At 40.7% G+C, this 19,131-nt stretch overlaps 1 protein-coding gene across 5 annotated transcripts; it reads right to left on the reverse strand.

The window, feature by feature from the left end:
- Positions 1 to 455: 455 nt before the first annotated feature.
- LOC311258689 (GRAM domain-containing protein 2B) lies at positions 456 to 16,265 on the reverse strand. Of its 5 annotated transcripts, none has more exons than XM_084355203.1 (13): positions 16,045 to 16,265; positions 6,270 to 6,443; positions 5,155 to 5,221; positions 4,965 to 5,037; positions 4,767 to 4,870; positions 4,486 to 4,584; positions 4,199 to 4,270; positions 3,706 to 3,774; positions 3,488 to 3,584; positions 3,198 to 3,293; positions 2,759 to 2,864; positions 2,220 to 2,327; positions 456 to 1,357 (listed from the first exon to the last, which is right to left on the reverse strand). In XM_084355203.1, exons 1-13 carry the CDS (start codon positions 16,134 to 16,136, stop codon positions 1,339 to 1,341), a joined length of 1,176 nt encoding a protein of 391 aa, XP_084211329.1. In that variant the 5' UTR covers positions 16,137 to 16,265; the 3' UTR covers positions 456 to 1,338. The 5 variants fall into 5 exon arrangements, with proteins under 5 accessions (XP_084211329.1, XP_084211330.1, XP_084211327.1 ...); XM_084355204.1 differs by having other exon boundaries at positions 5,155 to 5,218; positions 16,045 to 16,264; XM_084355201.1 differs by having other exon boundaries at positions 6,270 to 6,446; positions 16,045 to 16,263.
- Positions 16,266 to 19,131: the final 2,866 nt, after the last annotated feature.

Raw genomic sequence — 19,131 nt, forward strand, 5'->3', positions numbered from 1 at the left:
CCATTTAAAAACAGCACAAAAAGATAAATTACATTTTGCCATGCATAATAATTTGTTGCATATTGAAATTTCTTGTTGGGACCACTTGTTTTGGCTGTTGAAACCTTGGACCTGACACTCTCCTCTTCGTGTGACAAGAGTGAGAATGTGTATACAGTATCAGCCAAGTGTCGGTATTGCAGACACATGCATGAACGTTAGAAATACATTATTGATGCTACTTGAAATAACCTGAAAATGCTAGAAATGCCACTTGGTCCTCAAGAGGCCTGGCAAAGAGAGGTTTGTTAACACTATGTGTCCTGGCAGACAGTACATCAGACATCTAAACCAGACAGGTTTTAAATCTACTCTTGAAGACCAAAGTCGTAGAAAAGTACACAAAAACACATTGATGCCTATGAGATAACCTCCTCGTGTCCTATTGTACTAAATAATTGTGCATTGATGATGCATTTATCCAGTTGAGACTGCAGGGAACAATAACCTCTGAGCATTGATCATTAAACTGATTTAAATCACGCCAAAGACGAGGAAAGTAATACTGCAATCATTGCTGGTTGGAGAAAGAGAGAAAGGATAAGACCATCTGGAGAGTCTCAAGCCTCCATGGGCTGATCTGATTTTGAGATTTCAGCTATCATCATGTCGACCCACAGCTGATTAGAACCAGTCGAAGAGAAGTACCCGGCAGTTGCTCAGTTTAAGGACAAAGACTGATTTGTACATACCACCAGAGATGGAAGGGTAAATAAGAAGAGTTAGAAAACCATGTAAAAGTCATCTCCGTGCACTCATGCAAAAGATGTGCACAGTGTGCATCTTTGGCTATGCATAGCACTACGTCTCAGGTGTTGAGGTGCAATAATAAGCACTACAGCAGGCTAATGCTGATTGGTGTAGCCCTATTCAGACTGCATGCTCAGGGGGAGGAGTACGTATATGAAGGACAATGAACAACGTAAGTTCACAGATGTGGGACAAGTTCTGTCGGGAAAGTGCCCGTCGACTTGGCTAGTGTGGCACACATACATTAGAGCCGTTTGGCTTTGGTTTCATTGACAGACACGCTGCAACCAGGCAGTGTGTGTATGCATTTTGGCTCGGCTCTGTGTGACTACGTCGTGGCATGTCCATTTGTCTTACTGCACTAAGAGAGAGTATAGCCCTTCAAGTTAACAAGTTGTCTTTGAAATTGCACAGGTTGGCCATTTTTCCTCTAGCCAACAGCAGAGGCTGTGTCGGGAGCACAGTCTGAGTACATGAAGTTTCTCCTGGAAGAGGCCGAAGTAATCCTCCAGTCATGAGTCAGCCATTCTCTCCTTCAGTCACCGAGTGTTATGTCTCTTGGGTGTACCTATGGAGAGACAGGAGGGAACCAGTTGAGAGCTGCATATAAAGAGGAAAATAAATACACAAGTATTTAGTTACTTGGCAGCGAGGCAACATCTATTACAGGATTTAATCTGCCACACTTCCTTGAAAGAGAACCAAGCCAGTTGTACAACAGAGTAAACACCAGATTAAATAACTAAGTAAGAAAGATAAGTATATTCTGCAAACAAACAACAGTTATGTATGCTTTTAGTGTGTCTCTAGCATGTGTCATGGTGACTATCTGTAACTAATAAAACCAAAACACATTTATTTTTTTAGACTCTCGTGAATCAAAGTTTGTCACAGGGAACAAAGAACTACTGGAGAAACAGGTCTGTCCTCTATCTTTTCTCTCCCTTAAGGTGTGGTCAGCAGTTCTGGAAAAACGTAGGCGATTGCTGATTCCATTCCAACTTCGTCAAATACCAACACTATAGTTTGCTGGCGAGGTACCAACTCAAGGCGTCAGTACATGACAATTTGAGAATAAAACTCAACTATCAACTATCTTCCTCCACAATTGCTCACATGAACTAACATGCATGCATGTCTGGCCCAGCTATGAAAACAGATAACAGAGAAGCTCAGATTACACGACACAGAGAGAGTCTGACTTCATTCTCTGCTGAGGATACCATTACTCCCCCTATATTTGCTATATCTACATAGCAAATAAGGCTGACTTTACAAAATGTGTCTTTATTGGTACAGAAAAATGTGAACTAGAGTCTCAAAGTTTACTATCTCAATTGCAACAAGCCTGTAAGGTGCTTTTATGTGCTTAAATTCAGAGACAGATGGCCGTGAAGAATAAAAGAGTGAAATTGAAAGAGACTTCTTACCCGCTCTGTAAGGTGAACTCAGGCAGCGCCCCTAGGGATGTCAGCTGTTCTTCCAGCGCCACGATACGTAAACCAATGTAGCCGGAAGACAGCAGCAGCAGCACAACCCTGTAACATTCAAAAATACGACAAGTCAAATTTACTGCCCATTTATCCACTGTCATAAATATTAATGATTTCAGAACCAATGATAGCCAAATACTTAATTAAGACATTTTTATAGTAAGTTCACAGCTTGAATAAATGGGTTAAAATACAGTTTAAGTGAATGCTGTATGTGTCTTTTGTTAGCATTCAAAAACTGGTTTGCAAAAGCAAAATTAATTAATTTTCCATTATGTAATGACATCCTATAAGATCGCCTAGTTTGTTACTTTTACTGGACAGGTTTCTGAAGTTCTTAAGCCGTTTAAAAAAGAAGTGCAACTTTGACAAGCAGATTTAGATTGCCACAACGGAAGATGAGGCAATCTATTAAAAGAGGGAAGAGAGAAGAGAGGAGGAGACAGAAGATACTATAGAGAAGAAATGGTACTCACAAAATCAAGTAAATGAAGAGTAGAGTGTTGAGGGTGCTGGCCTCTCTCTGAACCAGCAGGGACTTGGCCTTTTCTGTCACATTCCAAACCCACGATCCACCAGAATCTGGAAAAGGAAATGCAAACAAAGCATGAATACCAAGGCTCTCATGTTGAACAAGCGAGTATTTATTTTATAGCAAGTTTTTACTTGTAATCATCTACTAGATGATTACAGAGTGAGATGCTAAATGAAGCTAACTAACTAACACTTTCTAAATTGATATTTGCTAGCATCTGTCTATCTGGGTATCAAACACAAAGCCACGTTGTATTTCAAGCCGCCAAAGTGCCAAGAATGATGACCAGTTGCCTACACTAGTAGTCACTTTGATAACTAAACAGCCACCCACAGCCAAGAGTTTTCTAGGCCTGAGCTGGTAACCAAACGTTGTCTTACCTGATACTGACAGCGTCTCTGAGGACGAGCTATCGCTCTGCTGCATGTGCAGGCTCCTGAAAGCTGAGCCATTTGCATTAGGCACTGCCTCTGCCTCTGAAAAAGGAAAACGAAATCCATGTTAGCCTGCTATTCTACCTTGGATGTTGCATGTCAACTGGTTAGAACAGAAATAATCAGAAATAAGAACAAAAACAAACTGTCAACAGTTGTTGTCGGCTGAGGATTAGCATTACTCTGAACTCTCCAACATCATGTGAAGGATTAAATAATAGGTGTAGACCTCTCACCTCTGTGTGGTCTGTGCAGAGGCTCTTCCTGTAAAGATTGTGACTCGGAGCAATCGAATTGGTCGAAGCTGTCATCCAAACTGGATTGGCTGGTGTTCTGTCAAGATAAGGGAGCAATGAAAAACCATCACAAACTTGTCTATCCTGTAATTACAAAAATCAAATAATATTATAGGGACATAATGCGCTCAATGACATTTTAAACAAAAGGCTCTTACCACAAGTTTGCTCTTATTGAAGCTGTTCTCAGCTGAGGACAAGACAGGGCTGCTGTTTGTGCTGCCATCCTGTAACGGGGGAAAATGTTTAGATTTTACACATTAAAAATGTACTTTTGCCAAGGCACTTTCGCCCTGACCATCTCATCATGGCCTTAGTTCAGATGAATTGATTTGATAGGTTGCATGCTCCAACCACGTACTTAGTCAAGATTACAATAGCAAGGTTGCTGTTTTCGACTGTAAAAATCAATAGATTTCTAGATCCCACTAAAATTGGATATACTGTTGTGAGAATTGCACACTGTTGAAATATGTCAAAGTTAAGAACATGAAAATGTAATTGTTTTTGTAATGCAAAACAATGGTATCATATAAGATCAATGTATTTTACAGCCTGATAACAGTGCAGTATAAAGTGTTAGTTTGATGTACTGTTTTCCAAACGATTGAACTGAATAAAATACATTTGAACTTGACCTGGGGAACTCACCTCTATCTGAGGACATACTGAACGCAGCAGCTGAAAACAGGATTCTCTGTTCCGCAGCGACACAAACAGGTACTAAATAATGAGAGGGAACAAAAAAAAATATATTACTCATCTGCCCTGCTGGCAAACTTGGAACAATAAAACTGACTCAGTCTTTGATTAGATTACATCTCACGCAAAGTGATTGAGTAAGGCTTACATTTGACCATCACTACTTATTGAATAGATTGTATGGCCTAATTAGGTTTCGTTATATAGCTGTGTGGGGCTGAAGGTAAGAAACTGACCTTGTCTCCTTCTGTGGTGCGTATTGACAAGGCGTTGGGAACCAGCAAAGCTGTGTTCTGCTTCTTCACTATGTGGATGCAGGAAACTGGAACTACTAACTGCAAGAGAGCCCAGACACAAATGTCAGAGAATGTCAAGAAAAGTCTGTTTCAGATTCAATTCACAATCATTACAAGAGATTGAGAGATCATATGGAATAAACATTTTAGATTTGATTAAAATCATAACATCATTATCAGTGTAATAAGTAAAGAGAAGCCAGGGCAGAGCTGTAGCCTACCTTAGTGTCCTTAAGCAGAACTGAGGAGTAGAAACAGGCATTGGAGTCAGTGATGTACAGCCGACCATGGTAGGGCACTTCCTTTTGCAGGGCACAGATGTATGCTGGGAGAGAGAGGAGAGGAGCACGAACAATTCAACTTTTGTGTTTTTTTTTTCATTAAGTCTTTCATTCTCTCTTTCAGTATTGTTAACCTACCATGTATCAAGTCTTCACTCTTGGGAATGTCTGGAAACAACTGGTGGAATGTCTTGTTGTGCTTCATAAAACTCTAAAAGAGAGAAGATTAAAGCAAACAAATCAGGACACATGAAGAAATGAGCTGACAATGAGCTGTCAAGAGCAGCTTTCAACAAATACACCCATTCGCAGAGACAACAGGACTTACACTTCGTGTGCCAGTGCTCTCCATCCTCTCAAAGCCTCTGCTGTCAACATCAAACGTCTCCGACCTGCTGAGACAAAAAGCACAGCTGTCAATTTTAAAGGAAACTGCACTTTAATCACAACTTTCTCTAATCCCCTGTGAGTTGCCAAAGAAACCTGCTATAGTTGGTAAGTAGGACCAAGTTTCAACAGCATGAAGGCAATCAGAATTGAAAACGTTATCTACAACTAACGATCAGCAGTCTGACATTGTACAGAAATTATTTGTACTTGATGTTTACATCAGGAGTAACTAAAGCGTCACAGAGCTTTCAGCGGCAATCATGATGAAGTGACTGCGTAGTGAATCAAATGAATCTAAGGTATTATTTTAACTGAGAACATAACCACAAGAAAAGTATATCACTTTCAAGTTATGGCACTACAATTCACAGTGTTGAGTTGCAGTGATCCATTTGCTTCTCTTCTCAGTCTAAAAACCTAATGGCTGATTTTTTACTGAATATATTTGCACAGTTGGTTTTATAACAGTGCTTCATTTTATTAGTGTTGTTTTTTTGACATTGATGTCAGGTTTCAAGCAGTAACACTCCCACAAAAGTAATGTAGGAGAGAGTTCACTATACCCACTCTGTAATTCCAATCTTTTAATAGGCCAGTGTTGAAGTTTTTCAATCCAAAAATGATATACGCTAAAAATGGCTGGGTTATCACGCTGTCACGTAGGCAGCACCAGGGATGACTAGTGTTCTTTAAACCAACAAATATCACCAATCTACCTCACATATTTGAATCATGTGAGAACACAGCCAGTACGCAACGGCTGTGCAGTCATGTGTGTGTCACGACTGAACAGCAGCTGAGAGCTAGGTCAGGTCTTGTGATACATGTTCAGAAAAGCTGTGATTCTCCACTACATCAATGTGTTATTTTCGTGCCTTTCAAGACTGAGAAATACAGTTTTCGTCACATATAGATTAAGAGTAAAGGGTTATATCAATCTTTCAAATCTTTAAGGATTGAGAGGAATTTTAGACACTTGGGAGTATTTTCCTCCAGGTGCTGCTGACATCTTATGGCATTTTGTGCAATTCCCATGCTTTCAGTCAATCTTACCTGATAGCTACTTGTCTGGTGAGGGTTTTGTGCTGTTGCTGGATCTCGAGCTGGGCCGCCTCCAAGCTCAACGCTTTCCTCGTCTCCGCCTTCTTGATGCTGCCATTGCTTAAGCTACTCCTGCTTTTCTTCACTTTGGCTGGCAGCCCGCCACCACTGCCCTCTACTGGGTAGCTGCTGGATATGAGAGGAAATAAAACATTTAGCAATGTGCAAAATATTGGTTTACAAATGATAGTCATGTACACATACAATGGGCATGTGGAGTTTCAGCACGATTATTTGCAATTTCAATACTTTATGAATATTAGAAGCACAAAAATGTGCACCCACTTATTAAACTCTAAAAACATAAATTTTCAGACAAGAGGCCTGTCTCCTGGATTCTCCACAGTGTAGTCATCTAGCCTCAAAGAACAATCTGCATTTTAACTGCACATCTCAGGTTTTACACTGACTTGGGTTTGGGATTTGTCAAGTTGTCAATGATTGTTTAAAAGGGTACTATAAACTAAATCACTCCATTTCTACTTGAAATAAAAAAAACTATGACGAATGGACTGACATTTGGCAGACAATGAGCTTATCTTTATGAGTTGCTGGAAATGTAACCGCTTTCCAGACAGTTTGATTGATATGAGTTACGTCAGCGCTGTGGCTGCTTTACAAGTATTTCAAGGCAGGCCGATGTTCTAAAACTGACAACTCACTCCTATACCATTACAATAAAACTGCAATAACACAAACTGTTTTAGAGGGAAGGTTGCAGGATTTACTACAGCAAATGTGCGCCATCAAGGCCATGGCCAGTCCCTGACCAGGAACAAACGAGCCATTAAAATTCATTGAAAAACTAACGATGCCAGTGACATGACTCTAAACTGTAAATGAAACAATGACGATACAGGACAAATATGACACTATGCCAGACGAGCTGACTGAATCAAACTTCCGTCTCAGGTGAAAAAACAACAACTCTGCTTAAACAAAACTACTCAAGAGCAACAACAAAGATCACCTTACCTGGTGAATTTAAATCGCTTTGATGAACGAAAACTGATATACCTACTGACGGTAGGCATTTCTTTTGTTATAGGAAAAAAAAAAAAAAATCAAAACGTTCTATTATCTGTAAGCTATATCAACTGGCCTCAAGCCATCAAAGCTGAGGGGTTAGAAAATAAAAGACTCCAAGATATTAAAAAAGCCCGACAAAAGATTAAATCCTCTTAATGTTATGTTAAGGTTATAGTCCTTCACCACATCCTGCCAGAAAAGCTGTTGCTGTGTTCAAGTACGAATGTGCTCGTGAGAGGAAGCCACTTGTAGAGAATGGTGTGACACTCTGTAGGGAGTGACGTCAAACTCAACCACTCCCCCAGAGTCGAACAAGCATGAAAGAGACCAACATACACACATGCAGAATCAACAGAGCGCAACACAGGCACTGACATGTTTAAGAAAACAAGGCCCGTCCCATAAAATCTTCCACTGGCAAACACTATCCGGTATCAAAATCCTGTCCTGTTGAGATTTGATCTAGTAGGGCAAATCAGGATAATGACTTTTTAAAATCAGCTCAGTATGCAATGAGAAAGTAAAATACTTGTGAGGTGCTAAGACTGGCCCACCCATGTTTGCCCTCAGGCAATCATACCAAGGAAATAGAAAAAACAGCACAGCCTCACCTTACTTTGCAAATTTAAGGAACACTTGTAAGGACATTTGAAAAAAGGACACTCAACAACTTACAGCACAATGTCAAAATAAATCCTCATTACAGTGCATCAACTGTTGCACTACTAACTTCGTGATCAGATGATTTTTTTCAGGCTGCATTCTTTGAGAAGTTTGTGCAATTTTTTACCCTGCCTGTAACCTATGTCTCATTGCAATTTCTCTAACTCTTCACTTGAGTAATTGGGATAAAGGTCAGCACGCCTACCCTGTAAGTACTCCTGACAATTAAATGGTGACCAGCAACACATAACCTCCTATCAGCACAAGAGCTTTAACAACCAATCCAGACATGTTTTCCAGTTGAGTAGTGTAAGTGATTTTGGTATCTTAAATGTAGATGCTCCCTACATGTTCTCTTCTGCAGTAATCATAGAAACAATAACAAACTTTTAAATATAATATGCAAAGCAGCTTGTACACTTTGGGGGAAGTACACTACTGTGGGTGGTTTTTAAACAAAGGCAACAAACAGTGAGCACAATTTCCTCATCAGTGCTGAACTGTTGACCAGGTTTTTGTCTGTTTTCAAATATGCTCATCTGACCCATGGGGTCAGGAGGGGGGTTAAAGTGGCAGGGCAATATAGGCAGTATTCAAAGACTATAAACTGTTTGAATTTCTCAACAACTTCCTCTCTTTACTCAGGACTAACCGTAACCATTAACAGGGTCATGGTGAAGGTGCTTCCTGTTAAAACGCAGGAAGCCACCAGCACTTATCAGCTGTTTCAGAATGACTTATTTATCTGTAGAGCAGTCAAATTTTTTTTTTAAAATTACCCTAAGGCCAATGGTTGCACTTTTCCGCCAGAAGCTTGGAAATGGGATTTTACTGATATTTTAACAGTAAAGTCCCTTACAGGGCTGCAACAGCAAATGTTTGGTATTCATTTCTTGAAATACTACCAATATTATTTGGTTATAAATAGTTGGCGATGACTGTCTTGCTCTGATGAAAGAACCCAGACTACAATTATCTGCACCCTCATTAACATCATGTCTCTGCCGTTCATGTCAATACACTGACAGTCTGGCATTCAGCTACTCAGACTTAATGTGCATAATGTTTATTGCAGAAATTTAAGCCAGTCTTTATACTAGACGGTTAAAATGTGTGTGTTCAGAAACATCTGACCTAACAATCTAATATCATTCATGTTTGTGTGAAAACTACATTTCAAGCCCGTCTAAATGGACTCAGCCTGACAGCATTCAAAAGAGTTCAAGGCCAAAGTCATAAAGGGTGAATAGGTGCGTGACAGTAACCAGTGTAAAAAATTTATTACTTAAAAAGGTTACAATGTGGAAAAAACCTCATCATAAAATGACCTGCTTACTTCATAAAACTGGTGTTTCCAAATGACCACTTTGTGTTTACGAAGCAGGCGGTGGCCTACCTGTAATGGCCAAGGGGAGGTTTTGACCTCTGACCTACTTCAATGTTGGTGCACAATATCAAAAACAAGCCGACAAAACCAATGTTAGGCTGATCATGCCTTACATTTCAAACGAAGTATAGGCATATCAAATTCTCTGCAGCAGTGGATTAAAACAGGCACGCACAAGGCTGTGGAGGCTTATTTATCTGGACATGTTCCAGAGTACAATTTGTCTAAGTGGGATAGAAAAAGGAAAAAAACTACAGCACAAACAGCCACCTCACATGATGACATGTTCCACGTTATAGACATTACTGACAAATACATTAGTTTGATCAATATCTTTATCTGAATTTGTTCAAGTACTATCTTAAGACACCAGAGAAATCAATTCATCACAGTCTCAATGATCATCAGCTCAGATCAGCGACCACTACTATGCAAACACGTTTTCCTGGATTAACAGAGGCTCTATTGAAAATAGGCTGCTGATTTTAAGAGATTACTCATTTGAAGCAGAGATATGAGACAGGTGACCACATGATACAAGCACGGCTATAAAGTTTAACAAACTTAATACCCTCTCTAACAGGTTGGCGGGAGAGAAAAAAAAACATGTAGCCTGGTTTAGTTTTACAAAAAAAAGGGAGAAAACACAGCCCAACATTTTGCCTATATTTACTACAATGTTGCTCAACTTAAGCCTGCCACATTTGAGACAGTTTGAGAAGTGCTAGCTGGGATCAGAAACTAGATACAGTCGCTCGCCTTACCTTCCCCATTCCTTTGAGCGCTGAGAATTTGCCATTGCATCCTGTTGGTTAGACAAGCCGTTCCCTCTCACCATGTTCCAAAACAGTTCTCTCTACACGCTTTCCATAAACTGCTAAAGCTCGTAGCCACTGCTGGTCGAGGCAGCCAAATGAGCGACTATGGCAGTTGTACCGTTTGCACTTAGACCCAGAGCTTCTACAGTCAAATCAAAAGGGTGTAAAGGTCTGCTTTAATGCAACGTTGTAAACCACCCAACAGCTTAACATGAAGATAGTGCCAGAAAGTCAAAGCAGGAAAGAGTAACAAAAAAGACTGGTTAGGGGGGGTTTCAAGCCCTCCTGAGCTTTGTCCTTTCCGAGTATGTCTCAGCCTGTGTTGCCATGGATAAACAGCTGTAACAGTGGGGGGTAAACGGTGGAAATGTGGGGCGTGAGAGAAACATTGCCAGGTTATTCTCAGTTTAGAGGGCCTAACAACAACATTCAATGGCCTATTCTCAATAACAACAAGTTGATGGCTTGAAAAGTAGCCACAGCAATGTGCATGACAATAGTTAGCTCACACTCTGTTTGGATGGTGTAAATGGGGCCGTCACACACGAGAATATTTGTGCTTGACTGGAGGGAAAATAGAAATGCTCAGAATATATGAAATAAATGTAGTGTGCTCGTGCTTGATTCATTCACAAACCTCAGCTGAGAGCCGCTGCTCATCAATAGTCTATTTCTAACCCTATGACATCACCACCCGGGAAACTCAATCAGACAGATAAAGTCCAAGCGCACTCGCAACATCAGTTCTAATTTAGCCACCATATATCACTCCCTACTTCTCCAATCTAAACACCACCTGTCCTCTTTTTACTGTAAACCTCTTGCCGTTGAGATACAGGATGCACACAGAGATAAGGCTGTTAAGGCTGTAATAAAAAGATTTCGCCATAATCAGAATGGCACAGGTTTGATCCCGTCTACAGCCATGTGGCCTCTTGGAGCTCTTGGGCCTGAAAGTGAAACCTCCTGCTTGCTCACCATATTGTACACCTGTGTACCAACAATATAAAACGGTCAATGTCAGGCCATTCATTGATGTCAAAGTCTCAACAGGCTGCGGTTTTATCCTTTAGCCTTGATTATCTTAATCAAGCAAATTAAATGCTGCAGAATGCTGACACCTATACCACAGGAGATCTCCCACGACATTTAAGCAGGCGATGGATGGCCAGAGGTTTCTATTTTTTTATTGAATTCAGTGGAACGGAGGGCATATATGAATCATAGCCCTGATAAGCAGCCAAAAGGTGATAATTATTCATTCACCAAGTTACACAATAAACTCAGTATACCCTGCCTGTGTATAAGCTTTTCCATGAGCAATTCTACCTTGTGTTCACCACTCTACATTATATCTACAGATAAGACTTGCGTAATCATTTTGTGGAGGTGCAGTGCAGTTAGATAGCAGTTTAAAAATAGTCTTCCTATCATTAAATTGGACAACTACTCTATAAAGAGTATAGATACACAAAAAAGTTTGTTGTGCTCCAAACTTCAACTGAACTGTAGTGGTATGTTGGACTGACAGATACTAAATTGCACAAAATAAAATGTGTACAAGGGCTGACACTGGCCTTTAATGATTAAAAAACTAATCTTACAATTCAATTATTTTACTTCTTTAAATCACCATCAACAAGCTAAAGTCAAAATGGGGGCCCAATTACTCCAGCACAGGACATTCCAGCCACCAGAAGAGCTCCTCTGAGTACAGAGTTGTGATGCTTTCATTTGCTGTCCCGAGATGAGACAGATGATCCCAGGAGTCGCGCTGTGGACGTCAGCAGTACGTCACCCAGTCTTCAGTCCAATTGCCCTCAAGACAAAATTGCTTCTGTATAGAATGCTTGTGTAAAGCTTTCCCACAGACAACATTGCTGCCGTAACAAAATGAGCCCTGGGGTCACACATGTGAGGCTGAATCAAGTTACATATGTGAAATATCTGAGATCAGCTGTGAATTTGCAGAACCATACAGTGTGACAGCACCATCTTCTGGAGAGCCGTGTGCTGATTAACCATGATTCAATCCAAACCAGTTTAGTCCAAAGCAAACAGACAGATTGTTGCAGCTGTGCTTTATTGAGCCAAATGGGACATTTAAAAAAGTTTTTGCAAACCAAACTACGCAGCACAGCGTCTAAGAGTCCTAATCTGTGTTAATCTAGTTTTAGCACAGCATGCCAAAACAAAACAAATTTCACTGTTCTTCAGGATTTAGATAAATTTGGCCTACTGCATGATAACTGCTTTTGATTAATAACCAGAAGTAAAAAAATAACTGCCAAAAATGTTAACATTAAAGACAACCCAAAGTATCTGTGGATTAAAAGGTATTATGTGTGCGCGTACATGTATGTGTGTGAGTTTCAATAGAGCAGTCAAGAAGGGCAGGGACGTGAGCCAGTGGTCATGGCAAAATAACATGCAGTCTGTGGAGCCGTGCCAGGGCTCAGTCTGCAGTCTGCAACTGAATGTGTGTGTGTTTGCCAAGTGGAACAGAGAGTGTGTCTGTGTGCATGCGTTACAGAATAAGTGTGCGTGTGTTTGAGTGGGAAGTCATGCGGCCTTGTGCACGCAGCAGCTCCCTCCACTTCCCCTGTGCTAGGCTCAGAGACAGAGGGGGTCTTTCTTCTAGGCGCCTCAGAGTACTTTCAGCGACTGGGCATGTGAGCAGCGGGGAAGGTGGCTGGAAATCTCACCTGACTCAAAAAATCGTTAAAAAGGAGGCCACTCGACTGTATACAAGGAGCGCTTGAATTGAATCTGCAATAGAATGTTGTTGGAGTCAGCAGGTTGTATGGACGAACAGTCAAATCCAAAATTATAGTGAACAGCTGAAATACAATGAGCAGGAGGGTTCATCCTTGTATCAAGGAGAAGTCGACAGCAGGTGATTTCTCCAATACGTAACTCCCTGCTGAGTACCTTCTGCCCATGAGTTTACTTCCGAGTCCATAAATAGATCATTTGTTTATGTCAATTCAATTAATTTGTAATTAAAAGTCATTTAGCCACAACAATCTGGATTAAGGAGTTTCTCTCTTTAATTGTGTATCCAGACTGAGTTTGTACTGTGTTAGAAAAGTGCAGAAAGTCCATGGTATCTTTCACATGATAAAAAATAAATATAAAAATAAATAAATTCGCTGATGCATTGTATGGATGGCAGGAACAAAGTGCAGTGCGGTGGTAGAGAGAGACTCTCCTGAGGGTGAAACCTTTTCTGAGAAGAGTGCACTGTACAGAGTACACTTTTCTTTTTTTTTTTTGGGGGGGGGGGGGGGGGGGGTGTTACCTTGACACTGTGAAGCCAAGGCACTGTTCCTACTTTCCAAAGGACTAGGATTATCTTGAGATCAAGATACTATTAAAATACATACATACACAGTCTTTCATGCACAAAGAAAGGACATTCTGTCAGCAAGGTACCATATCGAATGTTATGCTGCTATTCAAAGCTGAACAGCACACTGGCAAGTGTTCAGATAAGCCTCCATAAAGCCTTGTGTGTCTGAAATTAGACTGACCTATGGCAACTACTTTTTAGGTGGAATTCATCAGGCTACTGTGAGTACCAAAAGGTGAAACAGTGAAGAAGAGTAGAGCCTTTTTCTTGGCTCTGTGACGAGGGCAGAGAGGTGGTCATTAGCACCAGACTGAGAGAGGCAACACATAACTTCAACCGTGACCAGCTGGTTAGTAGAAACCTTCCATTAAGCGATGAACAGTCCTGCAGATGTGGTTTTCATCCTCTAACTTGAGCTTTTCCTCTACGCCTGGACCACATCTCATAATTTAGACCTACACGTCTTCACTGCCCACAGCTCTGTCCTGGGAACATCTTCCTGGAGCCAGCAGAACGCCTGCAAAGCTGCCCCACCCAGCCTATTCCAGGCTGCTCCATCTTAACAAGCTGTACAGCTATACCAGGTTCTTCCCCATTGAAACAAGGCTATTCATATTTTGCCACTGCATGCATTGCTAACCTGTGTGCAAACAGACTAACAATGAGCTAGAGAGTAGGTTTTCGGTGTTAAGGGTGTATGTGCTACCTTCAACTGTTTGCCTACTTTGCAACACTTCTTATATAGGTATACAAAGAGGAAAGAGACGAGTTCGAGAGCGGGTAAAATGACTACGGTTAGATGCTCACTGAGGCCCAACACTGTCACAACGTTCTCACATACACAGTATGTGTGTGTTGTGGAAACAGATAATCCCCCCACATACCGTACTACAGACACATCATAGCTATACTGATAACCAGAAGGCCAAGTCTGATTGGCAGGACTTGTGTACCCCTCAAATGGCTATCTATGGGGAGGAGAGTGAAAGGCAAACCTCAGAGGACGATGCGTACTGACAGTGAGAAACAGGAAGCATTTATATAACACCACGTACCACCTGTGGTCGACTCATGGGAGCTAAAAATAGACTTTTCTGAGAAAACATACACTTGCTCATCCCATGTGTGACAAGCGTGTGCGCGTTTCCCTTGGGATATAGGGGAACACAATATGTGTGTACATGTTTAAAAGAGTGCGAGTGCATAAAAGCGCTTCTGCCAGGCTGGTCCGCTCTAGATCCCAACAAGGCTGGATCATCCATGATCACGACGTTAGGACAAAAAGTGATGTCAATCTGACCCACATAGGCCAGTGGATGAAGTCATGGTTTCTGAGCAGGAGGCCCAGGCAAGATTAAGAACCAACCAGATCTGGACTAGCTTTCCTTTATGCCACTGTACCACATGTAATGCCTTTTTATTTACGCTGCCCGGAATAGCTATGTGACACAAACAACACACACACAGAGTAACGCCACACTTTATGGAGCCAATGTGGGTCAATCATTGTGTTCTTGGAAATGGCTCGATGGGAAAATAAACAAAAGGCTAGACATCAGCTCTCCTGCAATATATCTGTACAAACATTTCACAGAAAAGCCTAATGTTGAACTAGATTTAAGAATTAAAACCCATGAAAATACACTACTCAAATTTAGTTAGGGATATTGGGATATGTGTGCATGGAAATGCAATACAAGACAAATGTAATGTGTCCCATTATTTTTGGGGACCAAAAATATTCACAAAATAAACAATTAAGTGAAAAACTTAATTATCCCAATATCCCTTACTAATTTTGAGTATTGCATTTCCAGGAAGCATTTCCCATATGATTGGCAACCATCCTGCTTACAAGTAAACACATTTTACTGGAAAGCATTTTAGTCTGGATTGTCTAAACATGCTATATCACTGATGTCAGGTGTTTAGGTCATTAACAGCTTAATTGATGACTGATTAACGTCAGCTAAGCCAACAACGTAGACTCAAATACGAGAACAGTGTAGAGTCTTCAGTGTTGGTTGTGCTAATACAGTAATATGGCAAAAATGCTCCTAACAGCCAGTCTAAAAATGTTTTTCTTTATTAATTCCGAGACCAACAACGACTGTTTATACGGTTTCATTCCAGTATAATTAAGTGTCAGTGAATATATCACTGTAATGTTATCTTAAGTACATTTAAATGCCAGCATATCTTCAGCTAGGCGGATAGCTAGCATGCTAGCATTATCTAGCTACCCACTGGCTGACAGACCTATTCTTCCCTTGATTAACGTTATTTCAGTTAAAATACATTCCTGAAAAACATCTCTTCTTTCTGTTTTAAGAAGCACATTAACATGATTTAAACAATTCAAGTAGTATCGGACAGGTCGGTGTCATCAAAGAAACGCTATCTAACCGTTAGCATCCACCCTGTTGATGCTGCTCACCGGCAGATAGCGGTTCAGCTAGCCACATCCATTCTGCTCACCTCTCTTTCATGAAGTGCTTGATTCTCACGATGGCCTTCTCGTCGATCTTCCTGAGGAAGGTTTTCAATCTTTCCCTCTTGTTTTCAAGCATTCTTCCCTCCGCCAGTGGTCGTCGGTTCGTGTAGAAACGACGGTCCACGCCAAACTCCACCGTTCTTGTTTGGCTTCTGCTTTTTTTTCTCTCTATCTCTCTCCTCACTTCATCTACGGCTGATTAAGATAATGAGCTTAAATCGGACCAAGTCGGCCGACCAATCAGCGCCGGCGACGACTGGGGAAAAAACGGTCATGTCAGACCGATTGTCCAATCAGAACGAGGTAGTTGGCTTTCACCGACCGCCCATTACCGTATATGGTATCTGGGTAGTCCCCTTCTTGAGACTTGTGAAAGGTTGGGCCTGGGTTATTATTGTGCTAGTGTGGGCCTTTTTTCTTTTTTCAAAATCAATAATTAACATGTGGATTTAGCATTTCACGTGTAAACAACATGGGAAAAACACGAGGTGGTCTAACAATTAACAGTTTTTCTTGTGTCATATCACACCATTCTTAATCTTGTGGAGAAAATGACTGTCCTGATACACAGGGTGGGGCAGTAGCTAATACTGTTTACATACTGCTTTACACCCACAACCAGAAAGCTGAATTTTATTGTATGAAAGGAGAACTATATGTTTTAGACCTGATCTAATATGATTAACAGTAACCAAAAATGCTCATGTGGCTTTGATAAATAAATCTTACATCTAGGCCTTTATATTATATTATATAAAAGTTCAATAACTTTAATCTCATGAATCATAATGAGCAGGGAAACCAGTTGGCAATTATTCACATTCTTATGAAAGGAATCTGAGGCCAGTGACACAGAGGGCCAGTCAACTGCTCAGTTGGTGGCTTTTATTCTAATGTCACAGCAGGAAAGAGATCATTTTAACCCAGCATTGTGCATGCAGCTAATGAAGGGCCGAGTCTCTCACCTCCCCCCTCACCATCAGGCGACAACTGCGGCAACAAATGGCACGCACACATATTACTGTACGGTCATCTGACCAAAGCCATAAGGCCAAAGTTCAAATTGCCTTAAGTAACATTGTAGTCATACTGGATGACTGAATTTCCACATGACTACCTGGCGTGTTTTCAAATTGGATTATGCTCCAGAAAGGTTGTGATTTTAGGCAATATGTTTATGTCAAAAGCTTGGTTTGAGCTAGGGTACCTGTTATTGCAAATATATGAAGTGATCTTGAGAAAGTACTGAAAGGATTGTGGTACTGTGTGTCTAAAAAGTAAAGGTACATAGCATACACATAACATAGATCATAGCAATGTTGGGGGAGAAAAATGTCCTGTTTTGGGCATTTTTAAGACTGAAATTCAGATGATTTATAAATTGTTCCTATATTGGTTGAATACAATTATATGACCAACCTTATATGAAAAACAGCTGAACTTAAAAATGCATGGCTATTATGCTAAAAATCTGCCTCTCCTTTTTCTTCGGGAGAATGACTGCAATAGTCAATTACAATAATTGGCAGAGAATTTCACTTACTGTCATTCATACGTCACATCATGACAAATCAGTGGGAGTCAATTCACTCTTACTACAACACAGTTTTCTCAAGAGTATTTCACCACTCTACTGGCAGAGACCTTGAACACGCACAAAAAAAGGAAAATCAACCATTATCAGGTAGCGGCTGCTCACAATTCGTAGCACTAAAAGCCTGTTTTTTTTCACCAGGCAGCTGAGGCGGCACACCACGCCACCACGAACAGAAGAGGCAGTGTACTGCCACATGACACAGCAAACACACCACCACCCTCATACAATCTGGCCTACACAGCCAACCCACGGTCTTCCCTTTCTACTCCTCTGCCAGGAAACAAAGCAGATAGAGAGGAGGAAATCACGCCTCATACGGAAGTGTGTAATGCAATGAGGGGGTGCTGACGCAGCGTAGGCAATAACAGGCTTTTCTGTTGATTCATCAGTGTGACAGCTCGATTGGTAATTGGGCAACTTGGGGAACCACGCCAGAACCACACACAAGAGCCCCACTTTCACGTTGTGAGGAAATTCGAACAATCCTAGGTTTCATTTGTGTGTCAGCGAGATGCGAAATTGATGTGAAATTCACATTCAGCACAGTAGACCATCGCTGCTGAAGGGAAAGTGTATTTTCAAATGTAAAAATAAAAATCTAAAAAGAAGACAAAATAAAATAAACAGGTTTATTGGCCACAGAAAATCTTTTTTTTAAAACCACACATCTCGTCAGTATTAAAAGTCTCAGTCATGAAGCCTGAATTACTCACTCTTGATCAAGTCAATATTTGTAAACGACGTCAACACTATTGAGAAAAATCAAACAAAAAAGAATCACACCACCTGCTGAGAGCCAATCAACTGAGAGGCACATCAGAAGGGCACAAATCAAATATGCTTTTGCAAACAGTAGAAACACTTTTTCAGATTTCATTTGCTGGCTTTGCTTATGTTCTTTTGCAATGCTCTATTGCACATAATCACCAGAGAATCAGGGAAACTGTCGCTGAATCTTACATGGGTCATTATTGTTCCCATTTAAAGTTTCTGAGCTGTTTATGTAAAATTTTGATTTTACGCACATCAATCTCTTAAGATTTTATCTTGCAGATGTTTGCAAGCAAAGCCTTTGTCATTAATCTATACTTAATCAGTAACTGCAAAGTGTGTGTAAACAAATCAAATTTCGAGTATTTCATAAAATGCAGAATAGGGCTTTCACATATCCAAAGATAACTGTGAGCTGAATCAACATTTGTTCCTTTTTGAGCCAGGGAACCAAAAATACCTTTATACTGAGATCTTGGTGGGTGGAGAGCCTCCTGAGGTGGGCAACAGCCTGTTTGCAAGTGAACAACATTAAATAAAGAATCTCTCCTGTTCATCCGGTCTGTTATCTCAGGTGCTGTCAGACCTCTGTTTGCCTTCATTGTAGAGGTTATCGCGAACGTCTCTTTGTATGTACATTTGCTTTGAGGACTGCCTATTATCTGTTGCAAGAGGAATGTTTTGCCAGAGAGATCATCACTAT

Source organism: Pagrus pagrus (assembly GCF_965226575.1).
Source record: "Pagrus pagrus genome assembly, chromosome: 6".
Taxonomy (NCBI): domain Eukaryota; kingdom Metazoa; phylum Chordata; class Actinopteri; order Spariformes; family Sparidae; genus Pagrus; species Pagrus pagrus.

What these genes read in the sequence shown, in the direction of transcription:
- LOC311258689 (XM_084355201.1), bottom strand. Translation starts at nt 16,136, where the DNA reads ATGCTTGAAAACAAGAGGGAAAGATTGAAAACCTTCCTCAGGAAGATC. An exon ending in AAGCACTTCATGAAAGAGAG is followed by an intron (nt 6,447 to 16,044) that starts GTGAGCAGAATG and finishes TCTCATATCCAG; the next exon opens with CAGCTACCCAGTAGAGGGCA. An exon ending in TCTGCACAGACCACACAGAG is followed by an intron (nt 3,294 to 3,487) that starts GTGAGAGGTCTA and finishes TTCCTTTTTCAG; the next exon opens with AGGCAGAGGCAGTGCCTAAT.